Source organism: Cryptomeria japonica, chromosome 3 (genome assembly GCF_030272615.1).
Source record: "Cryptomeria japonica chromosome 3, Sugi_1.0, whole genome shotgun sequence".
NCBI classification, from domain to species: Eukaryota; Viridiplantae; Streptophyta; class Pinopsida; order Cupressales; family Cupressaceae; genus Cryptomeria; species Cryptomeria japonica.
Window position 1 is genome coordinate 431,642,297 of NC_081407.1, and position 20,013 is coordinate 431,662,309.

Here is a 20,013-nt window from a genome sequence, read left to right on the forward strand (position 1 = left end):
AGTTCCAAGGGAATGAAGGATTTTCAGACTAGAGGTACTCATTTAGGCACCCAATTCTAGTGCAGCCTAAGATAAACACCTACAGTTGAACTAAGCACAATAGTAAGGTTCAGACTAACCATACATGGTGACCTACAATCAGCAAGCCCCTAATGGTGTGAACGTAAAATACATCAGATACCCTCACACTTCACCATTAAAATCACTGAACTCTACTTAACCAACTAAAAGGAAATCATGCAAACAAGAGAAAACAAAAATAACAAACACCATACTTCAATGTTCATATATTGATTCCAACTGCCATTACAACAATTTCTTCCAGCAATCCTATTCTACTCCTAATCTGCTAACTACTAACTTCTAAAATCTAACTCCTAAAAATTCTAACTCTCTAACTACCTAAAAACTCTAGAATCTAACTCTTTACAAAGAGAGAGGCCCTACCTTTTATAAATTTTTACATTTCAGATCAAGGGATAGGATTGAAACCATCCAATGGCTACAATCTGCCTTCTAGAAGCCTGGCAGCTTTAGCCCATGCCTAGTAACTTCCAGTTATCCTCCCAACTACCACTTTCAACCACCTTCTCAGCTACCTACAACTGTTTGGCATCAATTTGGTCAATCAAGTAGTTGAGGAATAACTAACATGTGTCCCATTGTTTTAATTTGCATTAATGGGGGCCCATAGGTAGCCAATTTACATTAAAACAATTCAGTTTTTACAAACGGATTTTCTAGAATCCTCTGTTGTGTATTTCTGAGTGTTTTGTTGACGCCTTCCAGAAATTTGGAACATCATTTTGGTCCCGATGTGTCATGGTTGCATCTTTCATCTCTAACCTTGGCTTTAAACTTGTTGCTAGTGGTGATGAAGGTTCTTCATTGGTTCTGCTCTGCGTTCAGCCCTACAGCATATTCTCCATCGACATTGCTCTGTGGTCTTCTTCCGATCTTGCGTGCTCCTTCTGGCCCGATTGCAATCGCATCCTGAGTTTGCGCTTTAGGTTGCCCTTTTAGCTCCTTCCCGTAGCATCAATCTGCAAACAATTGATTTAATTTGAATTAATTCTCACAAATTAAGTAGTTACAAGGATTATTAATTATGCCGACATTAATTTGGAGCTTCACCAAGGCGTTATAAAAAACGATCCTACTTGAAGTGCAAATTTTGCATCTCTTTGATACAAACCGATCCAACTCTAGAAAACTAAACTATTTAGTTCTTTTTACGTCTTGAATATTGGATGCGTTTTGCAAATCCACATTACCCCCCTTAGTTAAAAAAAAAAGGTTGAGCTTTTCCCTTTGTTTTTTATTTCTTAAATAATATTTAATACTTTCGGCCTACTTGGGGGGGCAGGGGGAATTTTCGACTTTTAGGAGCCGAAACAATAGACACACTTTTGTTGGCATTTTGGCATTAAGTTGTCATTGATGTCAACCGGCATGATGGATATTCACATGAGAGTGAGCAAACAGACTGAAGGCTTACCGATAAGGCATAAACCGGTCTGGAGGTTTGCTGCCTATTTTGTTAAAGTTACTGGAAGAAAAGATGTGTTACCGGTATAGTGTGCACTGTCGGTTAGCAGAAGAAGAAGACCTTACCGGTAAAGGCGTGTACCGGTATGAGTTTGCTGAATGTTCAAGGCTGAACCGATTGTGCGTCGATGAGCAAAGTGATTGACCATGGTGATGCCATGTGGAGTCGAGGTGACAAATATGCAGAGGTTGATAAAGCCACCATCAACACGGTTGGTAAAACTGTCAGTCGATATAAATGAAACAGCCACAAATCACGGGATTGTAACTGACGATGCGGCTCGAGGAAGAAAGAATGACAAAGGAAGATCAAGGAGTAGTTGGCGCCTGGATCAATGCAAAGGAAATCCGATTCAAGAAGACCTCGAAAAGGAAACAGCTAAAGCGTTTTATGTGTCGACAGATTTCAAGGCAAGAAATCTTGTTCGAGATTGCTATTTTCAGCAAATATGCATTGGATAATGGAAACCGTGTACAGATGCATCCCTGAAGGATAGGTGATCGATCCAAGACAGGCTGGATCGGATCTCATGAAGATTGTGTCGGGAAGAGAAAACCCTAACCGCTCTAAAGTTTGAATTGCTTTCTGGCGGGAAATCACGATATAAAGAGGAGAGCTCAAGACAGAGCAAGCTGATGCTGTAGAGAAGAGGAAGAGAAAAGAGAGATTAAGTGAAAGAGAAGAATTGCTAGCCTTAGAAACAGTTCTAAGAAAGTTGCAAAGTAAGTGAGCAAGCATTCCGGTGAGAGGGTTCTACCGGCATAACTATAGTTTCATAGTTAAGCTAAACCGGCAAGGTGTGGCAGAGCAGGCAGCATCCAAGTGTGACACAGTGGGTTGAGAGACTATGTGAGGGCGAGAGAGAGAAAGATAACAGAGGCCGAGAATCAAAGAAGATAATCCCACAACCGGTAGTGTGAGATTCAGTGGAGGAGAAAAGACTCTCAACCGATAGTGAGTTATTTGATCAAAGAGTTACAGAATTCATTTTCAACAAGAAGCCTTAATTGTATTCAACTAGTATTTCAATATACATCGCCAAGCTGAAGCTTGGTGCAGGGGTTGGTGCTCCTTGGGTTGGTGCCCTAAAAGGTGAAGGGGTTGGTGCTCCTTGGGTTGGTGCCCTAAATCTTTGTAATTCAGTGTTTTACCTGTGAGGCTGGATTAGAGCAATAGTCTCCAGCAGCTTTTCTCACCGAGGTTTTTCCCACATTGGGTTTTCCTCGTAAATCTGGTGTTGAGAGTTGCATTTGTGTGAATGATCTCTTTGGCTTTCTTTCTTGTTCTATCGGTTTGATTGTTTAGTGTTTAAGTGAATAACTGATATTCTGAAGTTGATTTGAAAGTCAAAAAGTTTAGGAACCACTGATTCACCCCCCTCTCAATGGTACTCTGTGTTCAACAACTTTGACTTATGAAACATTTAGACTTTATTTTGTTCAGACCCCCTTTTAATTATTTTGTTGCCATTTTGGGGATTTCGGCATTTTGCCGGCACATTTGAAGGCACAAAAGAAGCAATTCATAAATATATCTACACTTTATCATTGTTTTAATTTTCTAACATTTTGCCCTTGGTTCCTTGCTTCGAACTTACACTTCGTTTTGATGCTCTTTAGTATTCACGGGCTTGAAAGAAATATACTTGGCCGAACCTTATTATTTTGAGCTTAGAATTCTATCAGCAAAATAGGGTGCAATTTCGGCATATGAGGCTTATGATAAAAAAAAGAGAGAACGATTTCCTTTAAATGCAAAGCCCGAACTTTCTCCATTTTAAATGTCAAAAACGCGAAATTGATTTTTTTTAATAATTTTACCGATGACATTAAGGATGACCAAAATACGATTCTCTTTTTCCCTGGCTTGGTATTTCTCTCGGTGTTTTCTAGGGGAATTTATCAGGCATATGCAAGGGGAATTTATCGGCGATTGCAGAGCAAAACTAAGATGAAATGCACAACTATGGGCTAGAAAATGCCGAACTTTGGCCTTCACAATTTTCATTTTCGCCTTATGCATTCACTCTGACCTCTATTTCGCATTTTCGAGCTATTGGCAACTTAAGGACTTGGGGGTTTTTTTGGTGATGGTAGGAGGTTTGGAACAATGAAATTTCAGCCCCTCTTTACTTCACGTTTTTGATCTTCTAAGCCGAATTCGAGTATTTTTTGGGTTTCGCAGGGGGTCTAAGAGGAGTCGTGGGGGTTATTTTCGCATTCATCACGGTATTTGAAAGGTCACATTTCACTTTGGCTGTGAAACACAGAACCTCTTCTTCACATGGAGCTAACCAGACTAATGGAAGGGGGTCCCTAGGGCAGGGCGTGATGCGCAAAGCATAACAGGAGGCAAACCAATGATTACTACTCCCTATTGACACCCTAAAAGGCACGAGAATGAGATAGAAAAGGCAATTAAGGAATTACTAGAGATAGGGCACAAAAAACCCAGCAAAAGCCCATTCACCTCAGCAGTAGTGTTGGTAAAAAAAGATGTTACAATGCGGATGTGTATTGATTGTAGAGCCTTTAATAAAAAACAATCAAGAAAAGATATCCAATTCTCAAAATAGATGAATTGATTCATGAGTTGCATGAGGCTCAATACTTTTCTAAGATAGATTTGAGGAAAGAAGATATAGATGAATTGATTCATGAGTTGCATGAGGCTCAATACTTTTCTAGGATAGATTTGGTTATGCCCTTTGGATTGAAAAATGCTCCAGCCACTTTCAAGAGTTGCATGAATTAGGTGTTCAAGAAACAATTGAGGAAATTTGTTTTGATATTTCTCGATGACATCTTGATATTCAGTAAGACTTGGGAGGAGCATATGCAACACCTTGAGAAGGTATCGAGCATTTTAGAGAGAGCCTATATATGCTAAGGAGTCTACGTGTGACTTCGAGATGACAAAACTTCTCTATTTGGGTCACATCATCAATGCAAAGGGAGTAAGAGTGGACCCTAAGAAGATCAAGGCTATTGTTGAGAGGCCTACTCCTACAAATCTCACACAACTTAAGGGATTATTTTTTCTTTGTGGATTCTATAGGAGGCTTGTCAGAGGCTTTTTACAAATTGCATCTCCACCTACAAATTTGACTAAGAAGGTAGCCTTTGAGTGGTCAGATTCAGCACAAAAGTGTTTTGAGCACTTCAAGAAAGGAATGTCTACATGTCCAGTTTTGACAATACCTAATTTTACCAAACCTTTTGATTCGAAGTGTGATGCTTCAAGAGAGGGTATAGGAGCAATTTTGATGCAAGAGAAGCACCCCATTGTATTTGAGAGTAGGAAGTTAAGTGGTGTGGAGAGGAGCTACTTTGTGTATGATAGGGAGATGGCCATTATGCATGCCTTGGCCAAATTTAGACCATACCTAGTTGGGGGCAAGTTCATCATCAAAACAAATAAAATATCCCCCTTAGTTTTGTTTTTTTTCTAATTTTATAACCTCTTTAAACTTTCCATCATCAAGAACCATATGGTCCTCTAGCTCTACATCCTCCTCAATGTTCTCTTGATCAAAGGACATGGTAGCCCCCAACTTGATAAATGAGTCATTGCTGATCGTTGTTCTGAAAGTTTCTACAGAAACATATTCTTCTTTAGTGGTTGCAACCATCTCAAAGGGGTCATTATGGACTTTTGTCAAGCAAACTCTTTATCCAAAGACACCTTCTCCTCTAATGGCCTCTTCATAGCTTACAACACAATCTGTTTTTTGAGCCTCATCAGGATCAAAGGGAAATTCATCTGTAATGTCCCCAAAAATTGCACATTACATTGCTAGTATTCCTCAATTTTGTGAAGTCTCTAAAAGAGACAAAATTGTAGAAATGATAATCAATTAAAGGGTAATATATACCCTTGTTCATCATATCAACAAAATTGAAGAAAGATTTGTATCAAATGTGAAGTGCTACGAAAACATGTGATAGCGATGGGTGGTTTTCATCTCAGCATGTCCTAAGTCGTGAATCTTTCTCAAGACATCTATGGAGTGGAAGCCGACTCATATTGATAAACCAAAACTAATTTACATCATCATGATAGAAGTCATCAACTAATACCATATTCAATCATTTCGGTGAAGTAAAAGAGCAAAACATTTTAATGTTAGAAGATGGAGGAGTTCATCCATCGGAATAAAGACTCGCAAGCATCCAGGACCATCTGTATGGACTAATGACTACAAGCAACATAGTGATCTACTAGGGAGACACAACAAGCATCCAATTGCCTTGACCTAGTATCGTTACATATTAAGGATCAACCAAGATTAAAGGAGATCGATAGTCATGCATTGAACAATTAAGTGATTCCGTGAAGATGCTCATGTGTGTCAACTTTAATGGCAGCATACCAATTGGTAGTTAAAACATAACAAGACAATTAGCATTCTAATCGATCCATGAAGAGGCACAATATTAAGCCAACCAATAATCATTATCAATGGATGCAATTAGAACCAACAATGGAGCATTTATGAATGGGCAGGAGTCATGTCCATTGCCAGAAAAAACTATTCACTCCCATTATCGTGTATAAGAAGGCCATTGATAAGCTTCTCAAAAAAGGTCGGAGGAGGATAGGGGGAAACGAAACCAGACACTCTGCATACTCTCCAGGTCTAAATCAGAAACAGCAATCGTCCTACATCATTATAGGTGTTAGGAGAAGATTTCCAGCACATTATTCTTGCCATATCAGACACAGCATTATAGTAACATTTCTGTCATTAGAAGGTCCATTTCTCACCAATACATAACGAAAAGCAAAGATCTTTATAGCTAGCAGATTGGAACATCTTGGTCACTGCATAAATCCTCACGTATACATCAGAAACAACATAAGAGATTGATAACCTTAACTAATCAGAAATTGCATGCATTGAGATCGCCATAGGCGACTTCATCTCTCTATCTTTTGCAAGGGAAAATCGTTATATCAGGAGTAGCAAGACATTTCACTGCTATTAGCTGTAGAAGCAGATTGAAGCATATTTTCATTGCCATATCAGAGATAGCTATCAACACATTCATTGCACTATTCATATTATACATCAAAATACAAATCAGATATAGTTCAGAGATCATTCTTGCATAAGTCAAAATGTTATATCAGATATCGCAGTAATCTATATTCAACATATACATTATTCTTTGAATAACATCATCATTATCTATCTTATCAATTGCATAACGTAAACATTCAAAGTGGTATTATAGGTCGTAATTTATAATAATAATAATTGAGACTTAAAGGAAAGAAGTTTATTGTGATTGATTTTGTAAGGCAATTGCCCCTATTTTCTAAGTGTTAATACAAGGGACATTACATCATCCCAAACGGTTTCCTCGTCGTCCTTACCTGCCTTCACACCTAGATCCCAAATGCTAAAGGGCCAATTACTTTGTTCAGTTAAAAAGTGCTCACCACATCTCCAAGTATCATCCAGATCTGGTGGTCTACCATGAGGGTAACCAATTATTTCATAATGTGAACATAGATCATCAATAGGCTGAAAACCAAACTCCAACTTAGACCTTGAATCTTCTCTTGGTTTCCAAACATTGCTATTCTCACCAAGAGCAATGCTAGAACCAAGTGATGTTCCATCTTCCCACTCAAAAAGTGGATTGTCATATGTCTTCTCTATACCCATCTCAAACAATGGGTTATCATTGGAAACCACAAACTAATTTTCCAAAGAAAGTGAACTGCTGCTATGATGAATACCAAAATCAGAATCTTTGTCATACCTTCTAGCAGTGATTTCATGGCTGCCCCAAGTCTCATGTAACTCCTCTTCAAAGCTTGTCTCATCATCATCATTTTTAGCTAATTGGTGAACATCATCATACTCAACAAATCCCAAACTATGGTTTGACTCCTTGCCAAGATGAGGTGAAGGTGATGAAACAATGCTAGACTCAATTAGAGGAACCAAAAGGATTCATACCACCTTGTGGCTAATCTATCATAGCTGGTTGAGGTTCTATAATCTCAATGACAGTATCTTCTTCAATCTTCATCTGCTCTTCCTGTATAAGCATATGAGTGCATTCAACACCATCAATAGCTCCATAAGAAACATTAAGGAACTCATCATGCACAACCTCAACTACTAATTTTCAATGGTAGATGCATGCATGACATGGGAATCATCATCAACATTCTCAAGCTCCTCACTTGAAGTTTTTATTTCCTCTTCTTGAGCAAACAAAGTAAGAGCTATCATATGGTATTTTTTCTTTGCAAACGCAATCTTGTAACATAATTTCGAATGGTGGTTCATGAAACAATTGAAAGGTAATTCTTCCTTAATAACTTGAGGAAGTGTATCATATTCCTCAAACATGCCAAGAATTTCTTCTCTAATCTTCTAATCTATAGCGTCGTAAATTATACGCACTCGCTAGGGTGGTACAATTTCGCACCTAGTTTAGCACCCGCCTTAGTGCATTTTGCATTCTGCATTGCATTTCTCCTTAAGCACTTAATTAATCAAATTAATTAGGTCTAAGGCCCTATTTCATCATTTTCTACATCATAAAGTTGGGCCCTTTCACTAAAGCGTGCCCTTCGCATTTTATTCTTCCAATACACCACTTAATCAAAAACCCTAATTAAGTCCTATTTCGAACTTGGGGGGGTTGGTTTCGGGGTCTAAACATCTCGAAATCACCTGTAACTTCGGGATTCTCTCTAAAATCATCATATCCAACGGCCCTGAAAATTTGGTGAAAAGTTGTCGGGACCATGGCGCCCGTGCAACATGGTCCTGGACATTTTTCCCGAAATTTTGGGAGCACGATCCAATCATAAAATAAAGCTTAACCCCAAGAAATTGGCGGCATATTCAATCTCTAGGTCGGCCAAAATACGAATTTACGACCTAGGGTTTCATACATAAGAGCTCTCTTTTCTCATTTGAAGGGATCGGATTTTTGTTTTCAGGAACTTCATATCCAGCGAAAGAGCAGATCTTTGAGGACTTCAACAACACTCAACATCATTTTATCAAGCATCTATCAAATTCATTCATCCACTTAGGGCTTGGAAGACATTGAAGAACAATAAGAGATTACCGACTGAAGATTGGCTCGTACTCCTCCCTCGAGGGTTGGGTATGATTTCCTATTGTTTTCATGTCTTTGCATAAGCTTTGATACATCATTTATTCATGCTTTAGATCACATTGCATCTTGATTTAGAGCATTTACATTATCATTTACAAGCAATTAGGGTTTACTTTCTAGGTTGCTCTAGTTTGCTTTCTTGCATTTTGGACCTTGCACACACACTAGGTTTGCACACACAATACATTTTACAAAACAACTTGGCTATTCGTGGAGGTGGAAATCACCGAAGCGGGGGTTTGACTAAGGCAAAACCCTATATAGCCGCCCCTCCCCCTTTTCAGATATTATTGCAGGTTTCGGGATTCGGACGACGCCGCGGGACACAGATCCAGAGAGAGAAGGCTGAGGCAGAACCCTGTGTGAAATTGCAGCTCAGAAGACCAGGACAGGGGCGTTGGGCGCCCTGGTCCTGCCAGGACAGGGGCGCTGGGCGCCCTGGTCCCTGGGATAGAGGCGCTGGGCGCCCTGGTCCTCCGAACAAACAGCTTTCCGACGATTTTCCGACAGTGTTTCAGGGTGCAGAACAGTGGTTTCCGGTGCAGTTTTCAGGACAGTGGCGCCCGCGCCCCCGTCCCAAACATTTTCAGTCCGATTTCGACTCCGGGTACATATCTGCATTCTTATTTTATCCTTACACTTTCAGCTGTTCATTGTTTAATCTCAATTCTGCAATCTTGTTATTAGTTCATACTTGCATTTTGAGATTAGGGTTTGAACTTGCACTACTTGATCTTACAATTTCAACAAGGGAATAGAAATCCTAATAGATATCCCGTGGCTCTCTCTTTCACCAAAAGAAGTAGCCAATTGTGCGATATCTCTAGGCTCTTTCGTATTCCGTAATGTGTGTCGAAAGGTAAGATTAGGGCATGATTAACCTAGTCTCGCTTTTTTCCCCTACACATTTTGGTGAACCCGACGTGAATCTATCATTGCTTCCTCTTGCATTGCATTTATTAGATCTAGATCTAGATTTAGTGTGTTTTCATTTCATTTCATTAAAAGAGAAAAAAGAAAAAAAAGAGAGAAAACTTGTGTTTCTTTGCATTGTGTGTTTAAATTTTATGCAATCTTTTCAAAATGTCAGATTTCTATTTGCAAAATGTTCATGCATTTGATGATTATTATGAGTATAGCCAAGATGAATTAGATGAAGCTTTAGATGAGTTTTTAAACCCTAAGGATGCTAAACCTTCATTTTACCAAAAACTCATAAACCTTGTTACTATGCCATTTAGGTGTGATGAGAAAGATAAGTCGAATGATTCCTCTCAAGGATACATTCCTATCCACTCTTCCCCTGAATCTAGTAACATGGTTGTTTTCAATAATCCCCTCTATGAGGAGATGTCTCCTTTTGAATCAAAAGACAAACCTTTTAATCGATATGATCATGCTTTGTTGGATGATGCTCTTGATGACTTTGTGGCTTTGTCGAAACCTTTAAACAAAAACAAGACTTCTAAATTGGTTAACATGATAAATTTGAATGAATATAACAAGCCTCTCTTTGAAGTCCAAGGTGCTTATCCTTCCCCCACCTTTCAAATTCCTAAAACTCCTCTCCTTACTGTCCAAGGAAGGTATGATCATGATTCCTTTTGTACTCCGAATAAACCAATCATCACCGTACAAGGAAGAAAACCTATAAGTCCTTACAATTATGCTAAGCAAATAACTAGAGAGAGTTATCATGCGGTTGCCCATACCTATCATACCAGAAATAATAGGCAACCTAATCCTCCTCCTGTTATTCCAGTCTCTCTTCCTAATCCTCAACCAATTCTTCCTCAAGCTCCCCGTATTTCGCAAGTTATGGGTAAGGAATATGATCTCATAGAACAACTCAAAGCTACCCCTGCTAAGATATCCCTTTGGGATTTGATTCAAACTTCTTCCGCTTATCATGGAATGTTACAAGATGCCTTGAAAGATTTGAATGTTCCTCCACCGAATACATCTAGTAATATAGCATCTTTTGTTAACTCCGTGATGAATCCTAAACCTCAAATTGTGTTTACGCAAGATGAGTTGCCTACTGGTGAAGTCCAACAACAATATGATCCCTTGATGATTGTGGTTGTCATGAAAGACACTGCTATAAGACGAACACTAGTAGATAATGGCTCTGGCCTTAATGTGTGTAGCATCAATCTATTGCATAAGATGAATGTGGATACTTCTCTTATGGAGCCTGACTCTCGTTCCATTCGTGGCTTTGATAATGTGGCTAAGACTTCATTGGGTATCATCACCTTACCTCTCACAGTAGGACCTGTTACTTTGCCTACTCCTATCCATGTTATGCCGGGAAATTTAACATATAACTTGTTATTAGGGAGGCCTTGGATTCACAGCATGCAAGCTGTCCCCTCTACATTGCATAGACAAGTTAAATTCATTTATAACAATAAGACATATAGTTTGATGGGAGATACTAATTTTCAAGCTTGTCTACAAACATCTAATTCCAAAGGAGATTCTTCTAAGCCATCCTTGTCTAGTGATGACTCTTTAAACAAGAAACCTATCGATGAGTCTTCGCTTTCCGATGATCAAAATCCTTTGGATGAATCTGGAACTCCTGAAGAAAATCCTTCTCGACTTGAAACTACACATAAAAAGGATTTTGATCCTGAGAAGGATCTCGCAGAAGATGATTGGGGATCTCTTGATTTTAACCCTACCTTTGTAGGTGAATATAAGGTTCCTTCTAGAGAAATTAAAGTTGGAAAGAAGGAAGAAGCTGAAAATCATAAAGTTGAAAAGAAAGAAGAAACTAAAAGTCAATCAACCTTACCTGAAGCTATGAGTAATAATTTTGTGGCCGCTTCTCAAACTTCTTCTCCTCACATCTATAATTATGAAGAGTTTGATTCTTTGTCTTATGAAAAACCACCTTCTCTTCCTGAAATGGCCGATCGTTATGGTCGTGGTTTTCGCATTTTCGCTAAGCATGGGTATCATGGAAAAGGTTGTGGTGCTAATGAACAAGGGATAAGAGTTCCTCTAGAGACTAATTTTCAACATTATGCCTTTGGACTTGGTTATAATCCCTGCAGACGTACTAAAGCCTCTAAAAGACCATGCATTAGTGTTAATGCTATCTCTACATCTTTATCAATACAACACCCTGAGTATATTGATGAGGATTCTTCGGGTGATTGTGCTCTAGATATCTTCCCTACCGACGATGCTTTAGCTGAGTTCTTGGGAGCCTATGACACTCTTCCTCGTTATCATCACAATAGGGGACTCCCTTATTGTTTGAACACTGAAGCCTATTTTGGAAAAGAGATTGATAATGACGAGATTGTGAAAGAATTCCCTCAGTTAAAGGATACTCCTCAACAAAGTAATCTCCTCATAAGTGACACCACTGATATTAAGATGGATCCTTGCAATAAAGAGAAAGTCATTAAAATTGGAAAATGTTTGGATGAAGAGGAACAGAAACAATATGAAGAACTATTGCATGAATTCCCTGAGATCTTTGCTTGGGCATATTCTGACATGCCTGGTATAGATCCTAAGATCGTTACTCATAATATTGTCTTAGTTCCTGATGCTAAGCCCGTGAAACAAAAGATTCGAAAAATGAATCCTAAGATAGCTCTGCTTGTTAAAGCTGAGATTGAAAAATTATTGGAGGCTGGATTTATCCGCCCTATTGACTATTCCCCATGGATTTCAAACATTGTCGCTATGGCTAAACCAGATAACAAAATAAGAATGTGTACCGACTTTCGGGATCTAAATAAGGCTTCTTTAAAAGATGATTTCCCTCTTCCAAACATTGACATGATAGTTGATTCTACGGCAAGACATGCCCTCTTATCCTTCATGGATGGTTTTTCAGGCTACAATCAAGTTTTCATTAACCCTCAAGATCAATTCAAAACCGCTTTTACCACTCCTTGGGGTACGTTTTGTTGGATAATGATGCCTTTTGGACTTAAAAACGCCGGTGCAACTTATCAGCGAGCGATGACCCTTATCTTTCATGATTATATGCATAAGATTTTAGAGGATTATGTTGATGATATTCTGGCCAAATCTTTTCTTCGCATGGATCATGTTAAAATTCTTCGACAAATTTTTGAAAGAATTCGTAAATATCACATGCGCTTGAATCCCCGAAAATGTGTTTTTGATGTGGATAGTGGAAAACTATTAGGATTTATAGTTTCGCATCGTGGGATTGAGGTGGATACTAAGAAAATAGATGCTATTGTTAACATGCCACCTCCTCGAAATGTATCTCAACTTAAAAGCTTACAAGGAAAGATTCAAGCTATTCGTAGGTTTGTGTCTCAGCTTGCGGATCGTACCTTTCCTTTTACTCAACTTCTTAAAAAGGATATCACTTTTCAATGGAATGAGGATTGTCAGCAAGCATTTGAAGATTTAAAAGTGTATTTGGCTAGTCCTCCTATTCTTCAACCTGCTGAACCTTCTAAACCCTTTATCCTGTATACAGCTGCTTCTTCTCATGCTCTCGCAGCATTGTTAGCACAACATGATAAAGATGGTAAGGAGTGTCCGGTGTATTACATAAGTCGTACTTTACTCGATTATGAGACCCGATATTCTGCGATAGAAAGACAATGCTTGGCCGTGGTGTTTGCGACTCAGAAATTGAGACATTATCTTTTAAATTCAGAAGTCCACGTCATGGTTAAGTTTGATCCGTTGAAGCATCTTTTCTCTAAAACTGATTTATCAGGACGTCTCGCTAAGTGGGTTATGATGTTAACTGAATTTGACCTTAAATTTGTTTCACAAAGAGCAATTAAAGGACAAGCGTTGACCGATCACTTAGTTGAGGCCCCTTCACCTTTTTCATTCCCTAACCCTGAATCCTTTCCTGATGACTTCATTCTTTCTATAGAGAAAGATGAAACTTGGGAGTTATACTTTGATGGCTCTAAGTGTCGTACGGGATCGGGGGCAGGTGTTGTTCTGGTTTCTCCTACAAAGAAACCTATTCCCTTGTCATATCGTCTAAATTTCCTGTGTACCAATAACATTGTTGAGTATGAGGCTCTTATAGCAGGAATAAAAGTAGCCTTAGCTCTTAATATAAAACACATACATATCTATGGAGATTCGCAATTGATTATAAGACAAGTAACAGGAATATATCAAGCAAAACAGGACAAATTATCACAATATAAAGACCTAGCTATCTCTTTATTACAAAATTTCGATTCTTATACCATGGAACCTGTTCCTCGAAAAGATAATCGACATGCGGATGCGATGGCATGTGTGGCTTCGTTAGTATCTTTAGAGGACCCTATGGTCGATCTTAACTTCGTTATTCACAATCTTATTTCTCCAGCTATTGAAGATGATTCTAGCTTGGTAACATGTTGTGACTTTGTAGACTCAGATGAATCGTTCTCGCATATTGTAAGATATTTGACCGATGGTACCTTCCCTGATTCTGCTAATAGGAACACTAGGGCTAGAATCCGCAAGTTGTCTGCTAGATATATCATCCTTTCTAATGTCCTTTATCGAAGGGGTTATGATGGTCTTCTCCTTCGTTGTCTTAACAAGTCGGAAATCCCTATTGCCCTTGAAGAGGCACATTCGGGTGCCTGTGGGGGGCACTTTGGGGGTAAATCCCTGGTTCATAGGCTGCTTCGTATGGGATACTATTGGCAAACTATGCAGAAGGATTCCTTTTCATTTGTTAAAAAATGTCATCAATGTCAACAACACAATAACCTGATTCATGCTCCTGCCCAAGAACTCCGCTCTCAAGTAGCTTCTTGGCCCTTCTCCGCATGGGGTTTGGATCTTATTGGAAAAATCTCTCCTCCTTCATCTCAAGGACACACCTTCATTATAACTGCAACGGATTACTTTACGAAGTGGGTAGAAGCTATTCCTCTCCGCTCTACTACTGCTGAAGTGATTTGTCAATTTCTCCTAGAAAACATTATTTCTCGATTTGGGATACCTTCCACTATTATCTCAGATAATGGAACTTCGTTTAAGAACAAGGACGTGAAGAAATTCCTCGAGAAGTATCATATCAAACATCGATTTTCTACACCGTATTACCCTCAGTCAAATGGTCAAGCCGAATCATCCAATAAGATAATTGAGCAAATTCTTTGTAAAACCGTAAATAAGCATGGTAAGGATTGGAGTAACCAGCTAATCTACGCTCTTTGGGCCTACCGAACGAGTGTACGAATTGCTACGGGAACTACTCCTTATAATCTTGTTTATGGTGTTGACGCTATTATGCCCTTAGAGTTAGAAATTCCATCACTTAGGGTTTCTCTTAAAGGTATAATAGATGATGACTCTTATAGAGAACAACGACTTCAACAGCTTGAGATGCTTGATGAACAGCGTATAAACGCTCTTGAGCATATCCAAGCGTATCACAAAACTCTACAGCGAAGCTATAATGATAAGGTTATTCAACGTTCCTTCTCAGTAGGTGATTTAGTCCTTTATGAGAATCAGCGCAATGTGAATGCCTTGCCGGACGAAAAGGGAAAATTTAGTCCTAATTGGCTTGGACCATATATCGTTATTGAGGATTATGGATCAGGTGCTTACAAAATAGCGGATGTAGACGGTACGCCTCTTAAAGAACCTATCAATGCTATGCACTTGCGTAGATATTATGCTTAAATTCTTCATTTCTTATGTATCTTCAACATTGGATAATATGTTAGTGTTTCTTAATTAAAGCAAAATAGAATTAAATGTTATATTGTTTAATCTATATTGCTTCGTTCCTGACAAGCGTGCCTTCTTACTTTATAGTTTGTCTTGAATTCATTTATGTAAATTGTGAAAGATTTACATTTCCATTATGCTAGCATATTATACAGTGTCTTTATGTGTGTTAAGTAGAATCGTATCATGTTGTGTTTAAGTTCAAAATTAAATCACATTAGTTATATGATTCTTAGACTTAATGCATATTTCTTCCTTATCATCAATGTTGTACTTGATTAAATATTTTAATTAAGTCACACATGTATCAATTTAATCATGGAGCATTGAGAAATCAATCACATAGAAATTAAATTCTGAACATACATGTACATTTACCAAATGTATTAGATTTAATCAAAACAAAACATACATTGTTTTAAGCATTAGAGATAACACATTTGAGACAAAAGAGAAGCATGTATATATACATATATATATGTGTGAATCGTATACAAACATAGGTCACTGTACATCCAAAATGTGACCTCTCCTACATCATACAATCATCTCCTATCTCTAGGGCTAGTGGCTGGAGAGTGTCGACTGGATGCTCCCTCCTGATCTGGCCGTGGAGGTGGACCCATGGGTGTATAGCGCGATACAGATCGTGAGTGACTCCGAGAGGAACTCCTACGATCCCTATCCATAAGGATCGCACGATAGGTGGTAGCTTCGGTCTGAGCCGCTACTAGGTCCCACCGCACCTGCTGGAGGTCCTCTGATAGGACTCTCTCTCTCTGTCGCGCCTGCTGGAGGTCCTCTGATAGGACTCTCTCTCTCTCCCTCCATATATCTACCTGTACTCGGAATGGGAAAAACAAATTCTCATGCCGACCTGCGTTCCCCTGAGGCCTATAGGCAATCTATGAGGAACTGGGGATCTGTGCTATCATGGAAATGTCTGTCATTGCCTGCTGAATCAAGGAACGCCATTCCTGCACATTAGCTGTCGCAGTAGAACAGATCTTTGTTAGTACCATTCTTTATCATCAAAACATTAATCAATCAATATAAACCTACTATACCTGGATCTCCCTCGCGCCAGTAGGGATCATGATATGGTAGTATCTGTGACTGAGAACCGCTAGGCTCCCCTCGCTCATATACTCTATCCACGATGGGTGTAGGCTGGACGGTACTGGTGACAGGTCTCCGTATCGCCTCCTGTTCCCCCTGTTGGGGAATAAGAGGTGGATCCAGAGCTATGGTATCGTCTCTTGAATGGTGGGGAGCTGCATCTGACTCCTCCTCATCATCTCTATCCTCCTCCTCATCGTCCTCATCATCCTCGTCCTCATCCGCGTCATCACCTGCATCCTCCTCGTCCTCCTCTCTATCTGCATCCTCGTCCTCCTCCTCCTCGTCACTGGGCTGATCGCCTGTAGGTGGATCAGGATCTTCCGCCTCCTCATGATCCTCTCCCTCCTCTGACTCCTCTGACCTGGATCCCTCGTCCTCGTCTCGGTCTCCATGTCTCCATGGGCCTGGATAGCCTGTCGGATGATCTGGTGGAAAGATAGGACCTGGATATGATCTCATGAACCATGAAACATATCTGCGCTGTGCTCCAGGCTCTGCAGAATAGTCAGTGACTACATCCTGATCTGATCCCTCTAAGTTTGTCGTCTCGATATCATCTACCGTCGGTCTCGCTACTGCTCTAGGTCTGGGATGGACCCGTGAGTGTCGAGTATAGATGGGCACATCGGCTGGAACACACTGCTCTAGTCCGAACTGCCTCCGTACTCAATCAAAGTAGAAAGGGACTATGATGTGTGCATATCGTCCTCGCAGTAGGCGGTTCCTCTGTAGACATGCTAACTGTCTCTCCATCCCATCCCATCTGTGCATCAGTAGGTAAGGTCTCCACACTATCACCTTGGATGTCAGTCTGTCAATAATCACTCTCCAATATAACAAATCTCCAAATCTCCACTCGCTGGTCAGTGGATAAGCGAACACCCTAGGTCGCTCGCTCGCTATACTCAGTGGAAAGCCGACGGGCCTGGTGCATGTGACGTGCTCTAAGATCCACACCTGCAGAAGTGTGCATGTCATCAAACTACAACCCTGTCCGAATACATACTCCTCTAGGTCGTGATAGAGATGCGCAAGCATACTCCGACCCCAGGCATACACTCTCCTGTGTCTCTCCATCGCTCTGATACACCATGTGAGGCCCCCGTGCATGTGTGTCCCTCGCCCATTAGGGCAGACAGCTAGTGCTATGATGGCTATCATGAGGCGTCTCAGAAGTGGTATCTCCCCTGTAGGATGTAAGAGCCAGCTGACCATGATACGGCCTCTCGTCTCGCTCGGCATGACTCTCCCTATGCAATACATCTGCTCCCTCTGATGATCCTCCGCTACCCGATCAGTCGTGTATGTGACTGTCGCTCCTCTGATAGGAAGACGCAGTATACGGTACACATCCTCGAGTGTGACCGTCAGCTCTCCTACCGGAAGGTGAAAGGTAGAGGTGTCAGGATCCCATCTCTCCATCAGTGCCATCAGCATCGCAGGATGAAATCGAATGGCCGGCATAAGAATCACGTACCACAATCCTACTATCGATAGGGTGTCTCTCTCTGACTGAGTCAACCGTGGAATCTGATCTCGCAAAGTGCGAAGAATGTGTCCCGCTGTATGCTCTCTCATGTACGGGAGACCCTGCAAAACGAAAACATGACCATAATCAGTACTCAATCATCGAAATCGCAAATGCAAACTGTCGTACATTGTATGCTCGCCTTGTAACCCCTCGCCAGGCCCTGATGGGGGACCATGGCGCCCTGATGGGGACCATGGCGCCCTGTCAGGGACCATGGCGCCCTGCAGGGACCATGGCGCCCCTGTCAGGGACCATGGCGCCCTGGGGGGACCAGGGCGCCCCTCAGGGACCATGGCACCCTAGGTGGGCCCCGGTCGGCATTCAAGGTCCGCATTCGATCACAGAAAAGTCAAACATGCGAAAAATCAAAAGTCAAACGTTCAGTCAACTCACCTCGTCCAATGGCTCGTCGTCGATCACGGCCTGGCGCAGGATCTCGATCCTCGTGGGACGCTCCGGTCGTCGTGAAGGCATGGTGATGGCTAGGTGGGCTCCGCTGCACTGAATAGTATCCTGAAATCGACAAAGTGATGAATACAAGTGTCACTTTCGAAGTATATACTCTCGTTTGTTTATTCTTACTTCTTGAAACCCTAATTTTTTCTTCTATCATTCATTTTATCATAACTTGAGTTTGGGAGATGCGATTTTCGAGCCGTTTGTTGCGTTGGAATCGTACTTTCCTTCTCCTACTCTCGGGATGTTCCAAAAAGTGCTCTGATGAAGCCTATTTAGTGAACACTCCTCATCAACGCTCTCTTACACAATTTGTCGCAAGTAAACATGCTACCCTGTTTCACCTCCCTAAATAAGCAAGTCGAAACGGGGGGGGCATATAGCTACTCACAGATTTCATCACTTTCCCTAGTAAGCATTAGGTGATTTTGTGATCTAACGTTTGTTTTGTAGGGTGCGGTTCCTAATTGTGTACTGCAGATACCGCTGGGGGCTTCGTCCGACGACTTATGGATATATCCTTTTTCAAATAATGTTTACTTTTCTGTACTTTAGCTTGCATATGCACGTAGTACTCATATGACCGCTAAAGTGGGGGCTAAATGTAGCGTCGTAAATTATACGCACTCGCTAGGGTGGTACAATTTCGCACCTAGTTTAGCACCCGCCTTAGTGCATTTTGCATTCTGCATTGCATTTCTCCTTAAGCACTTAATTAATCAAATTAATTAGGTCTAAGGCCCTATTTCATCATTTTCTACATCATAAAGTTGGGCCCTTTCACTAAAGCGTGCCCTTCGCATTTTATTCTTCCAATACACCACTTAATCAAAAACCCTAATTAAGTCCTATTTCGAACTTGGGGGGGTTGGTTTCGGGGTCTAAACATCTCGAAATCACCTGTAACTTCGGGATTCTCTCTAAAATCATCATATCCAACGGCCCTGAAAATTTGGTGAAAAGTTGTCGGGACCATAGCGCCCGTGCAACATGGTCCCGGACATTTTTCCCGAAATTTTGGGAGCACGATCCAATCATAAAATAAAGCTTAACCCCAAGAAATTGGCAGGATATTCAATCTCTAGGTCGGCCAAAATACGAATTTACGACCTAGGGTTTCATACATAAGAGCTCTCTTTTCTCATTTGAAGGGATCGGATTTTTGTTTTCAGGAACTTCATATGCAGCGAAAGAGCAGATCTTTGAGGACTTCAACAACACTCAACATCATTTTATCAAGCATCTATCAAATTCATTCATCCACTTAGGGCTTGGAAGACATTGAAGAACAATAAGAGATTACCGACTGAAGATTGGCTCGTACTCCTCCCTCGAGGGTTGGGTATGATTTCCTATTGTTTTCATGTCTTTGCATAAGCTTTGATACATCATTTATTCATGCTTTAGATCACATTGCATCTTGATTTAGAGCATTTACATTATCATTTACAAGCAATTAGGGTTTACTTTCTAGGTTGCTCTAGTTTGCTTTC

The 20,013-nt window shown here is 40.5% G+C and overlaps 2 protein-coding genes across 2 annotated transcripts in view; both read right to left on the bottom strand.

Annotated features, from left to right (window-relative positions):
* The window catches only part of LOC131070411 (beta-glucosidase 42), a 260,228-nt gene that overhangs the window by 166,507 nt on the left and 73,708 nt on the right, over positions 1-20,013 (bottom strand). The gene's annotated exons all lie outside the window — the stretch shown is intronic.
* Positions 15,899-18,032, bottom strand: LOC131070410 (uncharacterized). The gene is made up of 2 exons (XM_058005920.2): positions 16,479-18,032; positions 15,899-16,399 (listed from the first exon to the last, which is right to left on the bottom strand). The coding sequence occupies exons 1-2, from the start codon at positions 16,990-16,992 to the stop codon at positions 16,317-16,319; spliced, it is 597 nt and encodes a 198-aa protein (XP_057861903.2). The 5' UTR covers positions 16,993-18,032; the 3' UTR covers positions 15,899-16,316.

Bases quoted from the DNA above. Each gene is read 5' to 3' on its own strand.
- LOC131070410 (XM_058005920.2), bottom strand. From the start codon at position 16,992: ATGAGATCATATCCAGGTCCTATCTTTCCACCAGATCATCCGACAGGC. The intron at 16,400-16,478 runs GTATAGTAGGTT...CTACTGCGACAG, and splicing joins CTGGCGCGAGGGAGATCCAG to CTAATGTGCAGGAATGGCGT.